Raw genomic sequence first — 24069 nt, 5'->3', positions numbered from 1 at the left:
ACTGAGCCGTGGAAGGACTTTCTCATGTAGCAGATCACGAAGTGTGTTTCTATTCGCGGAGGTGACTGGACTCTCAGCTCACACTTTATTTTTTCGGATGCAGTTCACTGCTCCCCTTCATCCCCCCTGGTTAGGTCCCTCCTATGGGCCTGGGACTGCCTGAGGAGTTTTTTGGTACACATCCCCCCACGTTTAGCGGAGGAAGTTAACCGGCAACCCATTCTGTGGAATGATTTGATCTTAGATGTGCATGGTAGGCCTCTTGGGGCAGCTATGCATATTCTTTGGGCTAGCTGGGAGACCCTATGCCCCACAGTGCTGGCTTGGAAGAGGTTTCAGAGCGAGGTACAGAGATTGGATTTCACCCAACATTTGAGAGACTCTAGCCAGAGGATTGCACAAATTGATGCAGCCATTCCCAACCACTGGATTACTGGATCTTTCTTGGAAGGCCGTCATCATTCTTGGTTTGGGGTTTTTTCTGGGACAGGTGTTCCTCTTCAGGTTATGGGTCTCCCCTTGCCTAGGGAGGATGATGTTCCGGTCTTTTTTTCTATACAGGATGGTTGGCAGCTGGAGAGATGTGACGTGCATGACCTTATTGAGGGCCCCATATTCGTCCAGTCAGAGTTGTTGGCAAGTTAGGAAAGCACGTCTTTGTTGACCCCCCCCCAAGGGATGATCACAGAGAGTGCTAGCCTTTGGTTGTATGGTGGCTACCCTATCAGACATTTGCATTGGGACCCCAGTGAGTGGGAGTGGAAGGATGCTTGTAACCCTTTGAAAAGCATGCCTTTTTTCAGTTATACGGTGCGGAATGCCAGACATCTTATCTTGGGACACATTCAGAGTGTCCCTACTCTTAGACCCCATTGGGAATCTTACGGCATTTCGACTGACCTTCAAAGGGTTTTTTGGCGGAGATTGTGGCATTCTTATAGGAAGCCACAGATTTCCTCCTTTATTTGGGTTTCTCTTCATGGTGGTCTGGCCACCAATCAGTAGAGGTCTATTATTGGTGCTTGCCCAGCATGCCCTAGATGTGCAGGAGTTTCGGAGTTAGTTTACCATTGTTTATGGGAATGCAGGGAAGCACAGAGGGTTTGGTCTGCGATTGCACACCTCTTTGGTAGGATTAAGAGGGATACTATCATTTCTTTTGGTTCTATCATTTGGTTGACAGAGTCTGGGCCTCCGCTGAGATTCGAGGGGACTCTGACAGGAGCTTGGCCATTATGGTTAGGCAAGGAGTTGCTTCGGCAGTGTTGTCTTCAAGATTTGCCACTTTCTCTCTTTGTCCCTCTGGCACAGAGGTTAGACAGCTGTTGGGAGATTATTGCTAGCATCTCAGCCTGGAATATCTGGAAGGCTAGATGCACTGAGGCCATTGAGGGTACTCCCGTTCTTGTTTCTCAGTGTCTTTGCGGGATTTGGAGTGATATTATTCACACCATCATGCCTACCTGGGCCAGAATCCAGGGATCTTCGAGGGCTGCGGAGAGGAAGCGCGGCCAGTCTATGAGAGAGTGGGACATTGGTATCTTTTTCACGTCCTCTCATTCGGGACCCTATTGGCAGCACAAGGCTCCTGATTGGTTGAGATCTCCACCTTACTGGGTGTGAAATCTCCATTTTGTAAAATTTTTTCATACTTAATAGAAGTCTCCTTTTTGAAAAAAAAAAACTATCTACTTGATTTTTAATTCTCAATAGCAATTGTGCTGGTATTGTCTACTATGAGATCGCTCAAAAAAGTCTTCATCAAACTTTGATTTCAAACTTCCACAACTAAATGCATCAAGTTTATGCTTGCGTAAACATCTTTGCCCCTCATGAGTCACAGGTCCGTAAAAAACATAGTGTACTCTTTAGAGTCTTATCTTCTTCTTGACCTTGTGCTCGATCTTCTTCTCGCTTTCTGCATGTGGTTGTGCATCATCCCTTCTTGAAGCATCCATGTAGCGGTGGTATAGATGATGTAACTCTTGAGAGGCTTGACTTTCGGGTCCTTCCACTTAATTGAGAGTGTAACCATGAAGGTGTCAATTTGAGTCCAACATTATAAGCGTGCTCTAGAAAAAAAAAAAAAAAAACTAGATAACGGATGTCCTAAGAGCAACTAGTTTGTAAGGTGAGTGTTTTCAATAGAATCAGTTAGAGATTTGTTGCACAATGGGGGATGTGGGGGGGAGGGGGTTATATATGGGTTAATTGGGGATGTGGGGGGGGGAGGGGTTTTATATGTGTGAACTTCGTAATGTATGTTCCTAGAGGATTTGGCAAGTATGTGTGGCTACAAGAGTGTAACATGCATTTATAGCCCCTTTATAGAAAGTAAACTCCCTCCACCTGTGTTTGCTCTTCGTGGGTGTGAAACCCATGGAACCGTATAAACAGAAGGGAAAGAGCCATCGCATCTTTGGAAGGAACCATCAAAAGCAAATAGAAAGCCTTACTGAGACCTTCACCTATGCATCGTATGATCTTCTGCGGTTAGGTTGCTCTCATACCAAGTGTTACAACCCCTCGGATCTCCTAAACACAATACTGTCCAGAGGAGAACCACCACTTTAGTGTGTTGGGCAACCAACGGTGCTACACCGCAACAAAATCTACATCGGCACTGACATGGAAACGTCAAGCTCTTATATTAGGCTCAACATGAGAGTTCGAGTGTTGGCATCATTGTGCTCTTTGGTATCATGTGATTGCAATTTAGAGTCCATATTAGTGTGGCTAATGAAGGTTTGTCAAGAATCACCTCCATCACTCTGAAAGGGGGTTTGTTGAGTATTTCGAAGTTAGTTGGTTTGAACATGCTCGGGTGCAAACAACCCTTATTTAGTTTTAGTCAAAAGATAAGGCCTAAAAAAATATGTTCTTAGGTAGTTCTTCTCTTGATTGTTTGAGAAGACTATCCCACAGTTTATATGTACTCTTTTCTTATTATTAATAAAAATACATCTTCACTAAAAAAAAACATGTTCTTAGGTGGTTCGAATAACGATCACGTGCACACACGTGGACATGGCTAAACCTCATATCGAATCCCAGATTTGGCAACAATATTACAGCATGTACAGGTCATATCATAGTCGGCCAACATACAGGAGTGCCACGTTAGCAAACTGAACCCACACGTGTGAAAACAGGGCATAAAAGGCATATTTTACTGAGTTGCCGGCATCAACAATAGGTTGATAGACCGAATTATTGCCTACTTGGATATGTAGGGCCTATATAAGGCTAATAAGTAGTCATTAGTACTCTTTTGGAAGGCATGTAACCTTTTTTATGCACATAATACATATACTGAAAACTAATCTCTCTCTCTCTTCTCTCATTCATTAAGGTTCCTAAGGGTGCTTAAGGGCCATGATTAAAGGCATGTAGGCTTCCGCTATGTCACATTGGTATTAGAGCCATAGGTGCAGCCACTTCACAAGCATGTTAGGTCCTAGTAACATATATCAAAATATTTGAAGTTTCCATACCCCGGACTAGTAGACTTGCAAGGACTAGTAGCCACACCCACCCTACCTTGATCGCGTGAGGACCAACCTCCACCCCAGAGGCATCATACTTGCACCACAAGGACATTGTCGCAGTTCTCAAGGGCATAAGGGGTGTACAGTCCAAGCAAGGTAAACACAAGTAGCTAAGAAGCATTTGGAAGGTCAGGTATGCATTAGGTGAATCCTAAACATTTAGCCCATGGAAGTTAAGTCCTCAAAGGAGTACCTCAGTGGTGGCTTCTCGATCAAATTCTCGAGCGTGATGCTCAAAGTATTAATTGCTCTCTCACTCTCATCGCCGCAAGAAATGAGCATATGTAATAAAGCAATACTGGGAGATATACCAACTCTTGTTGAGCGACAACTATGAGGAGGCTTGACATAGCTTGAGGGAACGACGCCCACCCACACTCATCACAGATCCTCACATTTGGCACACTTATGCACACTCACTTTACCATGTTCCCAATCAGCCTCCAGTCCCACACCCACCTGAACCTCGCTCCACGACATCCACTTTCTTTACATCAACCATGGTGGAAAAGCCATCCACAGCCGCTCCCAGGATTTTGAGGGGATTAGATCGGAGCACCTATCACATGCAGCCAACACCCTTGCACCCCTCTTGGCTTACATGTGTAATAGCACTGGCGGAATGCTTTCCCCACACTTGGTCATCACACATCATCTCACCCATACACAAAGCTGGGGACAGTATGGAGCCCAATAACTACAGGACCATCATGATTGGCAATACCTTGGCCAAGCTATATGGACTATGCTAGAGACAAAGCTCAGCTCATGGACAGAGAGAGAGAGGGGCATTAGAGCACGAGGCCAGCTCGAACCTTCTCGGACTCCTCGAGATAGCTAGCATTGGAGGACCATCCTGGAGCACGAGGCTAACAGGGTTCCGGCGGACCTTCTCGGAGTCCTTGAGAAAAGGGCCACCCTGGAGTATGGCATGCCTAAGTTTCCACTTGGTTCACTCTCTCTCTCATGAGGACACCAACCAGATTATGCAGTTATATCTTCTCAGCCTCTACACCCACTACACATGGATCACACCTTTGGGCCCACCGAAGATGCACTTCTATAGATATCACTTCCTCACGCTCACTACGATGAATTCATCTAGCAACCGGGCTACTTGAGTGTTCACATTTCCCATGCCATGCGGATTGCGATTGGCAAGATACGGGTTTCATCTTACTGCCGCCTCAGAGACAAAAAGAGTCGATCGCATCTTCAAAGCCGGGGAGCTCATACGGAGACCGAGGGAGGAGAGGATCCGCCGATTATGCCACACGGAGGTTGAGGTAGAGGGGCATTACATATGTCGTTGCCCAATATACTATGAGATCCGTGGAAGGTTTCATTGTCTATTCCACGAGGGATTTAGCCCACTCTCTAGGATCATTAACTTCCGTGACCAACGTTGCCTAGGGCTCTTCCTGCTCGAGCTCCGCAGACACACAGGGATACTTTCTTGAGAGAGCTTCGGCCCAAGCCACCCCCACCCCTCTCTCGCTAGCCAACCATCACCAACTTCTTCTGGACCTAGGAGGAGGGGGACACCCATACAGTGGATCGTGTGGACCCCTGCTCCGGACCCACCGCGCCAAGACAAGCTACCTCAGACCGGGCCTTCGCATTCCAGCGTGGCCGATGCCTCCGGCCCCTTCGATGTCGGCCACAATCCCCTCATCAACTCTAGATCTAAGACATGCTCCATCGCCATCAATGTACCTTTCCACATGTAGCTAAGGGAGACCGCTCGGCCATACTCATTAGGCCCATGCTTGATATTATGGATAGTGGTATACCATCTATTGGGGGCTAATGCTCCTCTTATGTTTCATATTCGTGGTATTCCATGATGAGATTCTCATGGACAGTTTTGTATCACTCCAGTGAGATAGTTTTGTTTTGTTTTTATTTTATGTTCCATGATGAGATACTTTGGTCTCATAGGTAGATGATATGGCTGCCTTGAATTCTATTTCTAGAGGAGGATGGTATCACTATATGACTGCACATTGGCATCATGTAGCATCACATGGACACTTTAGCATATGTATCTAGTTTTGTATAGTTTTTAACTTTTCCATGGTTCAGTTTCATCATGGATATTTTTTGGTCTCATAGACCCTCCGCGTCTTTTGAAGATGTTAATCTGTGTGTGCGCGCGTGCGTGCGCGCACGTGTCTCTCTCTCTCTCTCTCCCCTTAGTTCTCGATGCAGAAGGCGGCCAAAGCTAGATTGATGAGGGGATATGCAGCCCTTGGCTCGCTAGAGAGGCAATGCTCACAGATACAATTTCAGGAGCCGAGGATGAAGCTTTGGCTATTTGATACTCTAGTTACACCTGCACTACTGTAGGGTGCCCCCATTTGGGGTCCTAGCTTATACCACAGGAGGAGACAGAGAAGAGAGCCGGCCGAGACAGATACAGAGGAGGTATATGATGGGTGGAGGCCGATGGAGAGGCCCCTAGTGAGGATGATCTCACGCATGATTAGGAGTAAGCCATCAGTGCCACATGAGATTGTGCGGGCAGAGATGGGCGCTGCACCGATAGTGACAAAGGCTCTATCCAGACAGTGACAGAGGCTCTATCCAGACAGTGACATACTGGCACAAGCTATGGGAGCTTCCACTTGATAGATACCCCTAGCTAGCCCTAGAGTCCTCGAGACAATTGACACTTGACGGAGATACAGAGTGCTAGTATGCATAGGTAGGCACTTGGTTTGGCATGCACGGTATGCAGATGGAGGCACTCCCCCCGTTCCAGTACAGCATAGAGGCCCTGTCATTTTCTCTCAGCCGCACAAAGTGGAAAAGGGTTATCAGGAAGGACATTGTCAAACTGGATACTCAGAGGACATGGAGTTCACCTAGTCGTCCACTGGGGACGAAGATGGCCTTCTACAAAGATCACCTCCTATGCTTGATAGCGGATGGGTTCATCATCCGCCCACGCTACATGGACACACACCTATCCTTTGGGGTGAGATGTGCGATCGGCCAGATCCGCACCTCGTCCCAGCCGCTGAGAGTGGAGACTACCAGATATTGGCCTAGGGCGGCCGCACCAGAGGACATGATATGCTAGCTCTGTCACACAGAGCCCGAGACAGAGGATCATTACATATGCCGATGCCCTGTATACTATGAGATTCGAGGGAGGTTCCACTGCCTCTTCCGAGCTAGGTTCGGACCACTTTCGTCGAGGATCATGGACTTCCCGGATCAGAGATGCCTGGGACTTTTTCTTCTAGAGCTCCGTAGACACAGGGAGTCCTTAGTGAGATCCAGATCAGCTGTACTTGCTCGAGGACCAGCAAAGAGAGCTCTCATCGACTTCTTCCATACTAGCACTCGGAGGGCCGATCCAACCCTCATACCCAGACCACAGGCTAGTGTAGGAGCTCAGGTGCTCTCGGTCTCCGTCTGGCTCGGAGGTCTGCAGCGCGCTGAAGTGTAACCCCCTCCTGTGTCAGGGTAGGCACTGGGATAGATCTCTGGAAAAAATCAGTGAGCTGGAGCTGTCGCCCACCTCTCTCCGTGGTATGAGTCCATAGCAGTGTCTCTCTGTGGCGCTGTGTCTCTAGCAAGAACTGGCCAAATCTGCGCTGGTCTGCGGACTCCATGATCTGGCGGAGTGAGGGATGTCCACTGAAGATGGTGGTGTGTCTCTCTCTAATCACACTATATGCTCTGCATCTACATGCATAATGTTCATCACTCTCAACCTCCTCCTGGCATAGTCTGCATATCCTCTCTGCTTTGGGGATCTGTGCTGCCCTACCTGCCTCAATCTCAAGCTGGTGTGATGACACTTTGAGCTGGCCAATCGCCACTCGGGCACTATGAGGCATGTACACATCCATGTATCCAAGTCTCTGTATGAATCCATCCGCTGAGATACGCATAAACTGATCTCTGTAGTATAGCATCTTCGGTGGTAGAGGCTGACTGGGTGTAATCCAAGTCTCTTGAGTGTATCGCTGCCATAAATCCTGCCGAAGGACTCTGTTCCTCTCACTGTGAGAGAGCTGGATGTGTGGTGCATGTATATCATACTGGAAAGGTGGCATGTGATCTATGTCAAGACCATGCTGAGTGAGCCACTGTATCATCTGTGAATACCATGATCTCCTATCTCCACTCTCTACGAGCTGCCTGGACGCCTCAAAAGCTCTATGTGAGAGTTGATCTGATGGCATATCTCTGATCCTCTGTATGAAGCAGATCGTCTGGAAGAGGGCCTCTACTAGCATAGGAGGTGCAGCAAACTCTGTCCGGACAATGTCATGTGGGACGGAGGGTTTGTTGCGGATCATCCGTGAAAGCATGAGAATCTGAGGCCTCTCTATCTGAGACCATGTGGAGGTGGCGAGCCCAGGTGCCCATACTGCTGCAGCATACATCAAAGCAAGGGTGACTAGTGTGTCAAACAACCACCCCTTCGTGCGGGGCTTCTGGAAGTGTGCCAGGTGACACTGTCTCTCTAGCATGGCCAGAGCTGCATACCCTCGTGTGAGTCTATTCCTCACTGCTTGTGCCATAGTAAATCTTCCTGGCGGAGTCATAAATGTAATCCCCAGGTACACATATGAGTCTACCACCTCTACCTGTCCTCCTGCTAGTGTGAAGATGGCCTGTCGTCAAACCGGCCCTGAGGTGTGGAAAATCATGGCCTTGGTTTTCCCAAGGTTCACTGTAAGGCCCCTCTGTGTGTAGAAGTCATCGAGTGCATGGAGATGGTGCTGTAGTCCCATCTGCGACTCAGAGACCACAGTAATATCATCTGCATATAGCATAACGTGGACTGTGGTACCTGAGATGTCTACCCCGTCCCCACCACCGTGACCAATGAAGTCAGCCACCTCATCGATGTATAGCCCAAATAGTGTAGGAGAGAGTGGGCATCCTTGCTTCACACCTATGGTGCTAGCAATAACATCAGATAGCCCCCCGGGGCATCGTATGCGCCCGAGGACCTGCTCATATAAAGCATAGATTCCCCAAACCATCTCTAATGGGATCCCCGATGACTGTAGGCGCTGGAAGAGTCTCTCTCGTGGCACCGTGTCAAATGCTTTGCGGAAATCCACAAAGCAGCAGTATAATCTCTTCTCCCGCGCCCTAGCCTGGTCAATGAGACATCTCAGAGTGAATATATGGTCAATAGTGGAGAAAGCTCGTCGGAATCCAACCTGCTTTGGTGCTCGCAGTCCCTCCTTCTCTGCATATGAGCTCAACTTTGCCTCGAGCACTGCGCCATAAAGTTTGGCCAATGTATGACCAATCATGATAGTCCTCTAGTTGCTGGGGTCTAGCATGTCTCCCGCTTTGTGGAGAGGCACGATGGTGTGCATAGTCCACTGAGCTGGTAGGCCCTGCACTAGTGCCCTATTAAAGAGGTGAGCAACAAAGGGTCCCAGTGTGAGCTGCATAAATAAGATGCTCACTCTGTATACCTGTGTGGTCAGCCGATCTCCCATGTTGTAACTGGCGGATAGCTCTCTCTACCATCGAGGCGGTAAAGAAGGTAGAGCTGGTAGGGCGGGACTCCTATGGCTGTGGTATGGGCGGCTGCTGAGGGATATGGTAGAGGCTCTTTGCATATGTGTGCCATGTGTGTGGATCCTCAATCGGGGTACGAGGGCGAGGCTCTCTCATCCTGCGCCATGCAGTGGCTGCATCTCTGCTCATGAGTAGGTGGTATATATCCCAGTACTGTGCCTCCTCATATGCACGCCTCTTACGGCGTGTGAGAATCCTCATCTGTCGGCTCGTCTGTCTCTGTGTAATGGTCCCCGGTGCTCTCTGGGCACGGAGGTGTCTATATAGCTCTCTGCACTCATCATCATACCACCAATTTTGGGGCATGCTCCCAGATCTATCTGTGTGTGCAATGTGTGTATGATGGAGGAAGCTGCGGGTGGCGGCCGTATGTAGCAGAGATGACAGCTGGGTAGTGAGTGTGTCTAGAGGTGACAGGGGATCCATCTGGAATAGCCCGTCATATACATGATGCTCATATATGTCTGCCAAGTCATGGGTGAAGTAGAAAGTTGTATGCGATGCCTGTGTGGGCTGTGTGGGTGCTGGTGTGGAGCTCGCCAGTGACACTAAGAGGTACGTGTGATCCGCACCAATAGGACAGGGGGGGATGGTGAAAGATGCCACTGCTTGTGTGGTCTCCATGGACCCATGATGTAGTCCATTGTGCTACCCCCCCTGATCGTGGAAAGCATGTAAGTGCTCCTGAATCCTGCCACTGTCTCATCCCGTTATAAATAACGAGATGGTGTCGCGCTCCTAGCTCAAGTAAATAATGACCATATCTGGTGTTATCCGGCCCCATGTCCTCTGACACCCTGCAAGCTCTCGTGTCCTCCACCTCTAGTGTGTGCATCACCTCGGGGTGCTCGAAATCATAAATGTTGCACTGTCGGCTCTGTGTCCATGCATTGAAGTCCCCCATAAGGAGGACTTGCCCCAGGTTGGAGTAGTGTACGATCTCATCTAAAAGGGCTGCATATGGTGACTCTCCCAATGGCCCTGTGTCCTCCTACCCTCTACTCTCCTCCTCTGCTGTCATGGCATATCTCGATCCTCTAGGAGAGAAGTAGCATGAAGCAATGTATAACACCCTGTCTGCTGAGAGCAGCAGTCTAATCCACATGTATCTAGCCTCCTGGTCACGTGCTACCACCTGTAGGCGCTCCTGTAGCTCTCGCTTGAAGAGTACCGCTATACCTCTAGATCTTCTCAATGTTCTCTGTCGTGTGGTCCCCCTGTATGTCAACTCCCACTGATAGCCCTCTCTCTGGGCTCTGGTGCGGACTCTGGTGCGTCTCTGTAAGTAGCATGATGTCCCGTCCCTCCATGACCTCCTCCATCCTCCCACGATGTGTCCAAAGTGCTCCATTGCAGTTCCAAACTGCTATGTGTATCTGTGAATCTGGATCCTACATAGCTGATGTCCCATAGGCCGCCTGGTGCTAATCGGTGGCCTTGCCATCGATGATGACACGACCATCGCGATAGAATGCTCTCTTACCCTCTTTCCGGGCCTGTAGGACTCTCAGCATGTATGTTTTCCTATGTTCTATCTGCATCCTTGTAAGGTCGTCATCCAAATAGATAGGATCTCCCTGTAATCCTCGGTCCTCAATACTGTCTACAAGGTCTTAGCAAAGGCCTTGAGTTTGAGGATCCAGCCCTTCCTGGGGGAGTTGATTCATGCTACTTAGACAGGATTTGTCAAGGAGCGCAGTATCCTTGACAACATCTTTACTTTCTGGGAGGCGACAGCCCGAGCTAGGTTTCTTGGCGAGGACTTGGTCGTGATGCTTCTCGATTTTGAGAAGGCATAAGATAGAGTTGATTGGGGACTCTTAGAGGGCACTATGCTACGCCTGGGCTTTGAGCCAGGATGGATCAGAGGGGTGGCAGCTTTGTATTCCACAGCTCGCAGCCAGGTGCTGATTGCAGGAGGTCGGGGGCCGAGTTTTGAGCTGACCAGATCAGTCCGTCAGGGGTGCCCTCTCGCCCCTTTCCTTTTTCTCTTCTTTGCGGAGGCTATGAGTATGTATTTGACGGCAGAGGAGGTTGGTTTGAGAGGACTCCAGCTCCCAGTCCGGGGGGAGGATTTGCTTGATGCTGAGTTTGCAGACGACACGGGCTTATTTTTGCATGGCCAAGAGGCCAATCTTATTCGGGCAGAGCAGTCGCTCCAGGTTTTTAGTGCAGCTTCGGGAGCATTGATCAATTGGCGCAAGACAGTGGCCTTTTGGATCAGTAGTGCTCCCACTCTGGCATGGAGCCCGGACCCCGGTTTTAGATGGATTCCTCCAGGCACAGCAGTGCGGTATTTGGGATGCCAGATTGGCCTCGATTTGTCACCTGAGCAGCAGATTGCCCCGCTTCTTCTGAGCATTCGGAAGAAGCTATTGTATTGGAGTACAGCTCGACTATCCTTGGCTGGGAGGGTGGTGGTGGCAAATCAGGTGCTGTTAGCGACTATGTGGTACATTACGTCTTGCTGGATTTTCTCGAGCTCTTGCATCAGCCAGGTACAGAGGCTGATCAGGAACTTTCTGTGGTCTGGGCGGGACGGTCAGCCAGCTCGGGCAAAGGTTGCATGGGCAGTTATTACACTTCCGCTGGCTCAGGGCGGTTTGGGCATTATAGATCCAGTCGATCAGAGTAGAGCCTTATTGGGGAAGCTTATTGTTCGGGGGTTGCTTCCAGGCGCTGAGCCTTGGAAAGAGCTCCTCTTGCAGCGATTGCAGGCCCGGGCGCCTCCTGCAGGGGGTACTTGGGCACCAGAGATTCGCTGGATCTTCATAGAGATGAGGAGGACAGGCCTCAGTAGAGGATGGGAGGACAGATTTGCTTTGAGTATCCTGAGAGCTTGGGAGCTGCTGAGACCGGGGCTCTCTCAGCGGCCTCCTTCTTGTGTTGAGGAGCGGGCCAGGCAGCCGCTCATCTGGAGCCCAGCGGTTCGTACAGAGCAGGGTCATATGCTGGGTTCTCGGCCTCGTCTAGCCTGGGGACCTTTAGCGACAGGCCTAGCTCGTAGTTTTGGAGACTGGCAGGCTTTCTGCAGTCTACCAGAGGAGATCCAGGTGGAGAGGCTGAGTCACTTCAGAGGGGGGTTGATTATGAGGGATGATATACAGGAGGCACTCACAGAGGAGTGGTTCACACCTCTCGAGCCAGTGGCCCCACGGTGGATGGGAGCCTTTACACAGTTGGAGATCCTGATTGCTGTCAGAGCTAGCATTGAGGATGGCAGATGCCTCTACTATGAGATTCAGGATGAGGGCAGACTCCAGAGAGTGGAGGTGGAGTCGCCTTTGGTTGCAGAGTGCACCTTTCAGAGGATTCGGGTAGTGGCTGCCGCTTCTCGGAAGTGGCATATTGACCCCGACCCTGCTGACGTGCTCCCGGATTGGCGCATATGGGCATATGCAGCGGGCCCCTTGGCCCGGCTACAGTGGGACCCCGGGGAGTACGAGTGGCATGATCCTTATGCATCCCTTGAGGCCACAGAGATCACCTTTTTCCAGTATACTGTTCGGCTGGGACGGCATATTTTGACGGCGAGGAGGACGGTTTCTCCAGCGGCAGCGGGGCATTGGCGATTGCAGGGACTACCACAGGAGTTCCTGGAGGATTTCTGGGCTCGGCTCTGGGCTAGTCGACAGGCCCGCAGGATCTCGGCTTTTCAGTGGTGGCTGGTCGCCCACAGGGGTTCAGCAGTTGGCACTTGGCTTGTTTACAGCGGTCTTCCGGCGGCCTGCGTCCGATGCGGCCACCCTATGGAGACACAGAGACATTGCCTTTGGGACTGCCCTCAGGCACAGCAGATTTGGCTGCGGATGCTGCGTATTCTGGCCCCCCTCTCTCCAGAGGGTATGTTTACGTGGGGTGCCGCTGCTTGGTCGACTTCGTCAGGGCCTGCTATGGGCTGTGAGATGGAGCAGGGCAGTCAGGCCATCAGATTTATTAGGGGCCAGCCTCGCCTGGTTCCGGCACCGGATTTCTCGTCCGCCAGCTGGACACAGGAGAGGGATTTACGATGGGAGCTCCTCAGCAGCCTCACCATCTGGTTCACCTGGAGGGCCCGGTGCTTTACGGCCTTTGAGGGGAGATTAGAGCCACCAGCAGAGACTATTCGGGGGATTTGGCAGGAGTTGATCCACACCCTGCGAGGACAGTACGACCGCATCCGGGGAGACTCGGATGAGGCGATCTTACGGCGCCAGGCCTTTCACACCACTTGGCGCTGCGGCCCGTTCTACACCCTACACACGGGATCCCCCCGTTGGCACTACAGGCCACCTGTTTGGCTCTTCCCCCCCCCCTATTGTATGATTTAGCCGCTCAGTTCTTTAGACTGATGCTTGTATTTTGCAGCACCTAGGGAGAGTCTCCCGGGCTGCCATGATGTATTCACTGCTCTTCTCTCTGTTAGGAGCAGGAGAGATCTCTTTTGTAGCCCTACGGGCGTTTTTTACATAACTAATGAAAGGATCTTTTCTCGGGAAAAAAAAAAATGTTAAAAGAGAAATTTTTTGTATAATTCAAATTATAAGTATTTATCAAAAGTGAAATTTTAAGTATTATTATTTTATTGCGAAATATGGGTAGAATTGATTTTTGTAAATTCCATGAATCTTTTATTCAAAAAGAAGAATATTGAATATATCTTAATTGAGAAATTTGAGAAAGAATGTGAAAATATCCATCGAGAAAACTTGGATAATTCTTATTTAGAAAAGGGAATCTCGAATCCCTGGAAGGATCGAGGATCCAATGAGTAAACGGAAGTTTAGAATTAGTTCTTATTAATGAAGCTTAAGGAATGAGAATACAATACGTAAATGCTCGTTCTGAGTTTTTACTATTCAATTCTGATAGGGTTTATTTTCTCTTTTTAAACCTTCAACAACACTCTTATACTTAGATTTAATGGGATCGAGAAAAAAAGTACCTTTAACTAAGTCAAGCAATTGGCAGAAACTTAGAAAAAGTCCTATCAATATCGAAAGTAGAGAAATTGTACTAAAAGTGAATATGATGTGATAAGATGTGAATGTGATGTGATGAGATATGAGTGGATGTGATGAGGTGTGGATGAGATGTAAATGGATGTGGATATGAATGTGATGAGATGTGATGATATGTGAATGAGTGTGATAAGATAAGGAGAGATGTGACGAGATATGAATGAACGTGATGTTTACGTCTTGCTGGATTTTCTCGAGCTCGTGCATCAGCCAGGTACAGAGGCTGATCAGGAACTTTCTGTGGTCTGGGCGGGACGGTCAGCCAGCTCGGGCAAAGGTTGCATGGGCAGTTATTACACTTCCGCTGGCTCAGGGCGGTTTGGGCATTATAGATCCAGTCGATCAGAGTAGAGCCTTATTGGGGAAGCTTATTGTTCGGGGGTTGCTTCCAGGCGCTGAGCCTTGAAAAGAGCTCCTCTTGCAGCGACTGCAAGCTCGGGCGCCCCCTGCAGGGGGTACTTGGGCACCAGAGATTCGCTGGATCTTCATAGAGATGAGGAGGACAGGCCTCAGTAGAGGATGGGAGGACAGATTTGCTTTGAGTATCCTGAGAGCTTGGGAGCTGCTGAGACCGGGGCTCTCTCAGCGGCCTCCTTCTTGTGTTGAGGAGCGGGCCAGGCAGCCGCTCATCTGGAGCCCAGCGGTTCATACGGAGCAGGGTCATATGCTGGGTTCTCGTCCTCGTCTAGCCTGGGGACCTTTAGCGACAGGCCCAGCTCGTAGTTTTGGAGACTGGCAGGCTTTCTGCAGTCTACCAGAGGAGATCCAGGTGGAGAGGCTGAGTCACTTCAGAGGGGGGTTGATTATGAGGGATGATATACAGGAGGCACTCACAGAGGAGTGGTTCACACCTCTCGAGCCAGTGGCCCCACGGTGGATGGGAGCCTTTACACAGTTGGAGATCCTGATTGCTGTCAGAGCTAGCATTGAGGATGGCAGATGCCTCTACTATGAGATTCAGGATGAGGGCAGACTCCAGAGAGTGGAGGTGGAGTCGCCTTTGGTTGCAGAGTGCACCTTTCAGAGGATTCGGGTAGTGGCTGCCGCTTCTCGGAAGTGGCATATTGACCCCGACCCTGCTGATGTGCTCCCGGATTGGCGCATATGGGCATATGCAGTGCGCCCCTTGGCCCGGCTACAGTGGGACCTCGGGGAGTACGAGTGGCATGATCCTTATGCATCCCTTGAGGCCACAGAGATAACCTTTTTCCAGTATACTGTTCGGCTGGGACGGCATATTTTGACGGCGAGGAGGACGGTTTCTCCAGCGGCAGCGGGGCACTGGCGATTGCAGGGACTCTCACAGGAGTTCCTGGAGGATTTCTGGGCTCGGCTCTGGGCTAGTCGGCAGGCCCGCAGGATCTCGGCTTTTCAGTGGCTGGTCGCCCACAGGGGCTCAGCAGTTGGCACTTGGCTTGTTTACAGCGGTCTTCCGGCGGCCTGCGTCCGATGCGGCCACCCTATGGAGACACAGAGACATTGCCTTTGGGACTGCCCTCAGGCACAGCAGATTTGGCTGCGGATGCTGCGTATTCTGGCCCCCCTCTCTCCAGAGGGTGTGTTTACGTGGGGTGCCGCTGCTTGGTCGACTTCGTCAGGGCCTGCTATGGGCTATGAGATGGAGCAGGGCAGTCAGGCCATCAGATTTATTAGGGGCCAGCCTCGCCTGGTTCCGGCACCGGATTTCTCGTCCGCCAGCTGGACACAGGAGAGGGATTTACGATGGGAGCTCCTCAGCAGCCTCACCATCTGGTTCACCTGGAGGGCCCGGTGCTTTACGGCCTTTGAGGGGAGATTGGAGCCACCAGCAGAGACTGTACGGGGGATTTGGCAGGAGTTGATCCACACCCTGCGAGGACAGTACGACCGCATCCGGGGAGACTCGGATGAGGCGATCTTACGGCGCCAGGCCTTTCACACCACTTGGCGCTGTGGCCCGTTCTACACCTTATACACGGGATCCCCCCGTTGGCACTACAGGCCACCTGTTTGGCTCTTTCCCCCCCCTATTGTATGATTTAGCCGCTCAGTTCTTTAGACTGATGCTTGTATTTTGCAGCACCTAGGGAGAGTCTCCCGGGCTGCCATTATGTATTCGCTGCTCTTCTATCTCTTAGGAGCAGGAGAGATCTTTTGTAGCCCTACGGGCGTTTTTATATAACTAATGAAAGGATCTTTTCTCGGAAAAAAAAAATGAATGAACGTGATGTAATGTAAATAGATGTGAGTGGATGTGATGAGATGTGAGTGGGTGCGATGAGATGTGAATGGGTGTGATGAGATGTGGATAGATGTAAATGTGAATGAATGGATGGATGTGGATGAATGAGACGAGATGTGAATGGATGTGATGAGATATGAATAGATGTGGATGTGATATAATGTGGATGGAATGAATGAGATGTGATGTGGATAGATGTGGACGTGATGTAATGTGGATGGAATGAATGTGACGTGATATGGATGGAATGAATGTGATGTGATAAGGATACATGTGGATGGAATGTATGTGCTATGATGTGGATACAATGAATGTGATGGATGTGAATGGGTGTGATGAGATATGAATGGATGTGATGAAATGTGAGTGGATATGATGTGATGTGAATGGATGCGATGAGATGTGAATGGGTGTGATGAGATATGAATGGATGTGATGAAATGTGAGTGGATATGATGTGATGTGAATGGATGCGATGAGATATGAATGGATATGAATGGATGCAATGAGATGTGAATGGATATGAATGGATATGAATGTGATGTGATGAGATATGAATGGATACAATGAGATGTGAATGGATATGAATGTGATGTGATGATATCTGAATGGATGTGATGTGATGTGATGTGAATATGATATGATGAGATGTAAATGGATGTGAATATGATGTGATGAGACGTGAATGGATGAGATGTGATGTGAACGGATGTGATGTGATGTGATGTGATGTGATGTGATGAGATGTGATGTGAATGGATGTGATGTGGATTGGGGTAGATGTGAATGGATGAGATGTGATGTGGATCGGGGTAGATGTAAATGGATGAGATGTGATGTGAATGGATGTGATGTGATGTGGATCGGGGTAGATGTGAATGGATGAGATGTGATGTGAATGGATGTGATGTAATGTGATGTGGATATGGGTAGATGTGAATGGATGAGATGTGATGAGGATGGATGTGATGTGATGTGGATATGGGTAGATGTGAATGGATGAGATGTGATGAGGATGGATGTGATGTGATGTGATGAGGATCTGAATAAATGTAATCGGATGTGATGTGGATGAATAGATGTGATCGGATGTGATGTGGATGAATGTGATGTGATATGGATAGATGTGATGAGATGTAATATAATATGATTGGATGAGAATGGATGAAGGATGATGGGAATAGATCTGATTGGATGTGGAATAAGCAAAGTGAATTGATTTGGAAGTAATGTGAATAACGAGAAATAATGTACAACAATATGGAAAGATGAGAGTTCGTTAGAAACTGTATTTATGACTTGTTTTTAAATGACTGTTTTATGTCAAGAATGCTGGGGAAGCATTTTGACCATCTTGTGAATGAGATCGTGGAGACCTAAGTGATAAAGTTGCAACAGCTGACGGAGAGTCAATGGAGGATGTCTCGCGTAGCAAAGTCGGCCGAGGTCTTGACCAGCCTCGGTTCGATTTAAATGGTGAGCTTCCGGTACGGTGGATGAGGGACCAAGGAAGCGGCCTATGAGTGAAGCGCTAGGTGACATGCGAAGGAGCCTAGAGGGTGCTGACCATACGGTGCTCGGACTCTGGGTTGCCGAAGATACCCACGCGTGCGTCGAGGAAGAAAATGGAACAAGGTGTTACAGTTGTTTTCTGAACTCCGGCATGCATCTGGTTGATTGCCCTTGCTGGTCCTCAACAGATGAGTCCGTGGCTCTTTTATATGGATCTGTTGGTTGATCTTGCTAATCTTCAACGGAGAGTCCATCTGGATTTTCTTATGTGATTATATTGCCGGGTACTATAAGCTAGGAACTATTGTAAAGGCCCCTGAGTGAACAAGTGGTGGGCGTTTTGGTTGCCAATGATGCCATAGATACACCGATGAAGGAATGATTGGGAATTAGAATTCAAGCTGGATATTTTGGAGGATTATGATTAGTGATACTATGGTTTCATTAAAAGATTATTTTAAAGACAGATGAATCTGTGAAACAGGCAATTTCATATTGGGTGTGTAAGTGGTGTGACTATCTTGAAGTTTGCTTGAAGCGCCGGCTAGGGGGCCTGGGAACTCTTTTCCCTGGTACCCCGGGACAAAACATAACCAAATTTCTGACTGGATCCTATCACTACAGTGGTTGGTGGGCGGTTGGCTAAATCATGGGATTGGATGGGGTTAGGCTGGACTGATAGATCCCTAAAATGAGACTCAATTCTGTTATGTTACGACAGATGAAGTAAATCCCAGATAGTCTTTGTTCTATGGAAAAGAATCAACGGCTGTGCCTCTTGATGAGGAAAAAAGCATTGGTCTCTATGATCCAAGTGCAAGTCTCATCCTTGATCTGACCATGTGACTTACGGGTTCGGTCAGATCAGTTTGGTTAGTTAAGGCTCTTGACTTCGTTATAATAAAAATATCCTCGAGGGATCGCTATGTCTGTTGGGCGAGGAAAGTTTTTCTGGGTTCAGTTTTGGAAGAACCGAGGGATTAGTCTCTTGTCCGGATATCCGTGGGCGAGACCCTGAGTGAGAGGTTCTGCCCTACGCAAGAAGTGCTACTTCCGCTGCTAGCACCTCGGAATTCATTGCGTGGAGGGGACAGGGATCTTTCCGCACCCCCCCACCTCCCCCCCCCCCCCCCCCCCCCGATCGGTTATCCTATCAATAACACATATTCAGCAAAAGACACCATTTACTGGCATAAACTGGCCACTCTACAGTGGCATAACCAAAGTCACCCATGCTCAGTTGGACGTCACATCTGCCCAATGGCAGCATAGGCAGACCACCTAAATTTGTAACTCGATAAGAAAATGCATCTATCCTAGATTATGATTTGCACTTGACTGCAGCATGCATAAGACAATGAATTGGCTTGTGCTTACCTATGAAGTCTCATGCATTCATCCCCTTAATCAGTTAGTTAACATGCACACAATCATTACACATACATGTATATCTACAAGATTTTGTTTAAGGATGTGTGACACATCTTCTTTCTAAGGGTGGAATAAGAAAAACACCTGTAAGGTACCAAGTCGCCTTTTTTCCCCTCAGCCAATGCTGAAATAACCTGGAATTCATAGTAAATGCAATTAGTATGTTTAAACCATAACACATGGAGGAAAGGCTCTCTTTTTTTCTTTTTAAGAATTTTTTGTTACTATTAGTCTTGTAGAGAAAGAAGTCCATTTTTGTGGTTTTTACAGACTTTTGCAAGCAGGAAGCTTGATTTGGCATCTAGAGCCTTGGTGGTTAACCAAGTGCTGCTCGCCATTGCTTTCTTGTTGGGTTTTTCATAGGGGATGCATTGGCCAGTTGAATTTTTCTTTGGTCAGGATTAGATGGCATGGTACACTAGGGCCAGAGTTGCTTGGGAAACCATTATCCTAGCCAAGCAAGATGGGGGATTGAACATCATAGAGCCCACAAGTGCACTGTAAGGCATTGCTTTGTAAGATGATTGTTAGAGAATTTGTTCTTGGCACTAAGCCATGGAAGGACTTTCTCATCCAACACGTTACGAGGTATACTCTAGTTAGGGGAGGTGGCTAGATATACAGCCCACAATTTATCTTTTCGGAGGTAGAGTATCGCACTCCATCTCCCTTCTACGGTCTTGGGATTGCATGAGGAGGCTCTCGGTTCAAATAGATCCGCAGTCAGCTAAGAAGGCTAACAAACAACCCATTATGTGGAATGACTTGATCTTGGATGAGTATGGTAGACCTCTTGGGGTATCTATGCATATTCAGTGGGCTGGCAGGGAGACTCTCTTCCCCACAGTTTTGGATTGGAAGAGGCTTAGAAGCCTCACGAAGGATCAAAGAGTGGTGCTTACGCAGCATCTGAGGGGCACTAGTCAGGGGATTGTGCAGATTGATATTGCCACACCCAACCATTGGACCCTCTCGGAAGGGCTTCATCACTCATGGTTGGGAGTCTTCTTTCGGAGATGTGTACCTCTACTGGTTATCGGCCTCCCCATGCAGGGGGAGGATGACATTGAGGAGATGTAGTATGGAGGAGATCATACCAAACACTAGGCTTAGTCCAGTGAGGATTGTTGGTCGCTCGGGGAAGCACTGGTTCATTGACCCTTCTCCTCAGATAGTGACTCATGGCTCTTGGTGTTTGTGGTTATATGGTGGCAGTCCTATCAGATATCTTCAGTGGGATCCAGGAGAGTGGGAATGGATTGATGCCTTCGATCCTTTGAAAAGCCTTTCTTTTTTCAGTTTCACTGCTCGGAATGCCAGGCTTCTCCTCACTCGACAGATGCATAGGATCCCTACTCTCAGGCCTCATCGGGAGAGCTATGATATTTCTCCAGTGATACAGTGCTGATATTGGCATAAACTTTGGCACTCATACAAAAGGAGCCAGATCTCTCATTTCTTTTGGTTATTCTTACATGATGGTCTCCCTACCAATGAGTGGAGATCAGTTTTCGGTGTAGCAAATTCCTGTCCTAGATGTGCGGCAGATTCTGAGTCCGTACAACATTGTCTATGGGGGTGCAGCATTGCACAGCAGATTTGGGGTCCTGTAGCCCAACTTACGGGCAAATTGAGTGGCCGAGCCATGCATGACTTGGAGGGCAGTTGCTTGGCTCTCCCAGTCCGGTCTGCAACTTTTTTATGAGGGCAGTGGTACAGATTCTGCTTTTTTCATTCATAGAGGTATTGCCGAGCATGGTTTATTGCAAGATGTTCCTCACTCTGATTATACACCCCCAAGACAGAGGATTGACACCAGTTGGGAGATTATTGCCAGTATTAGAGCATGGCAGATTTGGAGAGCTAGATGCACGGAGGCTATTGAGGGTGTCCAGATTTTTGGGTCTCAGTGCATTAGTACTATATGGGATGATATCATCCACACTCTTATGGCTACTTGGGCTAGCATTCAGGGGCCCTCTTGTTCTGCGCAGGCGAAGCGTGTGATATTTATGCGGGAATGGGACCATGGCATCTTCTTTTCCTCGAGTACCACAAGTCTTACATGGCATCATGATGCTCCTTAGTGGTTGAAATCACCTTACATATTGGGGTGATTCTATTCTCTTCCGGCTTATAGCTGTGATTGTTGTATGTTTTTCTCATACTTAATAGAAGTCTCTTTCTGAAAAAAAAAAAATTAAAAATCCAATGAATTCAAGTCCAATGAATGCAAGTCCAAACCCAAGTTCCAAATCCAAGCTCCAAGACTGAGGAAGAAGACAATCCACAAGAAGGGCTGCACAGGAAGGCGGTGTCAGCCACTAGGCGGCCACAGTATACAGTAGCTCCTTCAACTCATGGTGATTCCAGGTGGTGTAGGCAGACACCAGCAACGACCAATCAGCATATGGTATGTAGCAAAGTGGCGGGTGCGGCTCAGATGGCTAGTGGCAACAGTCAGCACAACCAAGTAGCATTACAACACTGAGATCAGCAGGCAGATACAGATGGCGACCAAATGGCAGTAGTGCTGGCAAAAGATGGTGGCTGCCAACTGGCACAGGCGGTTGTGCTGGCTGGCGGCAGCCCCCCAAGTCGCACAGGCAGTTGTATCAAGGCAGTGCTGGTGGCGCGAGTAGCAGCGCTGGCTAGCAGCACAAGCAACAATGCTAGCGGCTGAAGCTAAGCGCTAGCGAGGCTGGCTGCGCTGCTGGCTGGCAATGCTAATGGCTGGTGGCGCTATTGACTATAGGTGGCTCTGGACAGGTGGCGCAGACAGCACACAAGAAAAAGGTGGTGCAACCTGTGGTAGGTGCCATAGAAGGTACAGAAAGGCGGTAACAGGCAGCACAGGGCTGGAGGTGGCGAATCCATACAACTTTACAGCCAGTCAAGTGGAGAGCAAATACGCAAAGGGCAGATCAGCCAGTTAAAGAAAATAATCTCCATGCTTGATGATGTTGTTGACAATGCTGATGTTGATGATGAAGGTCTTCACTCTCCCGCCAAGATCTAGTTCATGATATTCTAGAGAGGGCCACCTTGTTTTATACCCAAAGGAGGTCCTGCTTTTTTTGCCAGAAAGCTACCATGCTTTGCTTTTACTTTTTTTTCACTATGCTTTCCTCTTTACTCTTTTCATAATAAAATATTGCTCAATTTTTGTCCCACTTTTCCAAAGTTCTTGTGTTTTTCTTTTTCCGGCTTCAGGGCCTTGCTTTTTTTCCCTAGAGGGAAAAGTGACTTTTTGCTTTTTGGTCCGGCTCAGTCTCCTCTAGTGGTGCTCCTAGCTTGCAGTCAACCCAGTTTGACGTTTTTTGCTTTTCTCTGCTTTTTACCAAGACTGGTGCTTTTTCTTAAGCAAACCTTATCCTGTCCCCATGCCTTGTTCCACCTGTCTTATGTCCAGGCAAGGGTTCCATCATGTGAAATAGAGCTAGGAGGGCCAAATAGTTACATGGGACGTTGTTGGCAGCACAAGGCACCTAATTGGTTGAGATTTTCCTTTTGTATATTTTTCCATACTTAATATAGAAGTCTCTTTTCCAAAAAAGAAAAGAAAAGACTTAAACTCATGAATGAAATATCTACAGAAATGTATTCATGGAAACACACCTAGAAGTGATCATCTCATTGAAAAGAATTGTTGCTTGTAGAAGACCGAGAAGGCACCACAGCATGCCCAGCATATGCGAGCCCAATGCAGTTATACTTGTCTTGTCCTTAGAAGAGTCTGGCACTAACAATGGTCTGCAGGGTGCCACTCCACACCCTTCAATGCCCAACAATTGTTTGAACAGCTCCACTTATCCTGCATAGTTTCTACCCCACAGACAACAAAAGTGCAGCAGAACTTGGTTAATGACTCCCTCTGCCTGAAATTGTGGGTCGTCCATCACTGCCACACCAACATGGGTAACCATTTCTCACATCGTGCCAATAGATGATGTCATGTGTCCTTGTGCTGAGGCCACCCTTGTGCCTTGCTGCCCATTGTTAGTCTCCCTATATGGTGAAGTTTCTTACGTTGGCCATGTTGAACCATCTTTGGCACTTCTGGTGGCCAATAGATGTGGGGATGAGATGGGCAACTGAAGACAATGAACAGGCCTGGGGACACCCGGGGAGGGGGTGAGAGCTGTGTTGAAGGGCTTGGGGAGAGGGGTGAGGTGAGGCAGGAAGAGGTGAGCAGGCTGAAGTGACACAGGAACGGCAAGATGGTCTGAAAGGGGCGACAACACGTGCTAGCCTGCAAGACCGTCAAGTGTTAAGCAGTGGGGGCGATGTCAATTGCTGCATGAAAGTTGCCAAGCAGCACGGGAGCGAGCCAATGTGGTGTATCGACCTCAACCTGTGATTGGAGATTCTCCATGGTTAGCATTGAAAGCATGGCCTCTAGGGTTTCGTAAAATCACTGTGGGTAGGTGAAGAGGGTAAGCCAGAGGGCAAAGCTGGTGGAAGGCAAGGCGAGTGTGAGGAAGGGTTCAGCAGAGTTGGTGAGGGGGCTAAGGTGAGAGGAAGGTGTAAAATGGCAATAAAGTGAGAGGAAGGTGTAAAATGGCAATGAGAGAGAAAAGGGGAAGGCATTGAGGAGAGAAAAAGAAAGAGATGTCGAGGAGAGAGGAGATGTATGTGTCAAGGGGAGAGAAGATGGCAGAAGAGAGAGGAAAGAGGTGGCATAACGCATACGTCGAAGAAAGAGAATAAGGGGTTGTCGAAGAGACAGAGGGAAGGGTGGCCTCCACAAAAGAGAAAAAGGTAGAACTGTCGAAGAGAGAGGATGGGGTCATAG

The 24069-nt window shown here is 48.7% G+C and overlaps 1 protein-coding gene across 2 annotated transcripts in view; it reads right to left on the bottom strand.

Annotated features, from left to right (window-relative positions):
- The window catches only part of LOC147608482 (uncharacterized), a 111354-nt gene that overhangs the window by 37096 nt on the left and 50189 nt on the right, over window positions 1–24069 (bottom strand). For both annotated transcript variants that reach the window (XM_086789165.1, XM_086789164.1), the window contains one exon: window positions 19359–19408. In XM_086789165.1, the coding sequence (XP_086645291.1) occupies window positions 19359–19408 (50 nt within the window). The remainder of the gene's footprint in view (window positions 1–19358; window positions 19409–24069) is intronic.

The sequence above is a fragment of the Cibotium barometz genome, chromosome 53 (assembly GCF_041138505.1).
Source record: "Cibotium barometz isolate CiBa-2024 chromosome 53, ASM4113850v1, whole genome shotgun sequence".
In the NCBI taxonomy this organism is placed as follows: Eukaryota; Viridiplantae; Streptophyta; class Polypodiopsida; order Cyatheales; family Cibotiaceae; genus Cibotium; species Cibotium barometz.
Note: the sequence above shows the minus strand (reverse complement) of the source record. Positions and strands in the feature narration are given on the sequence as shown.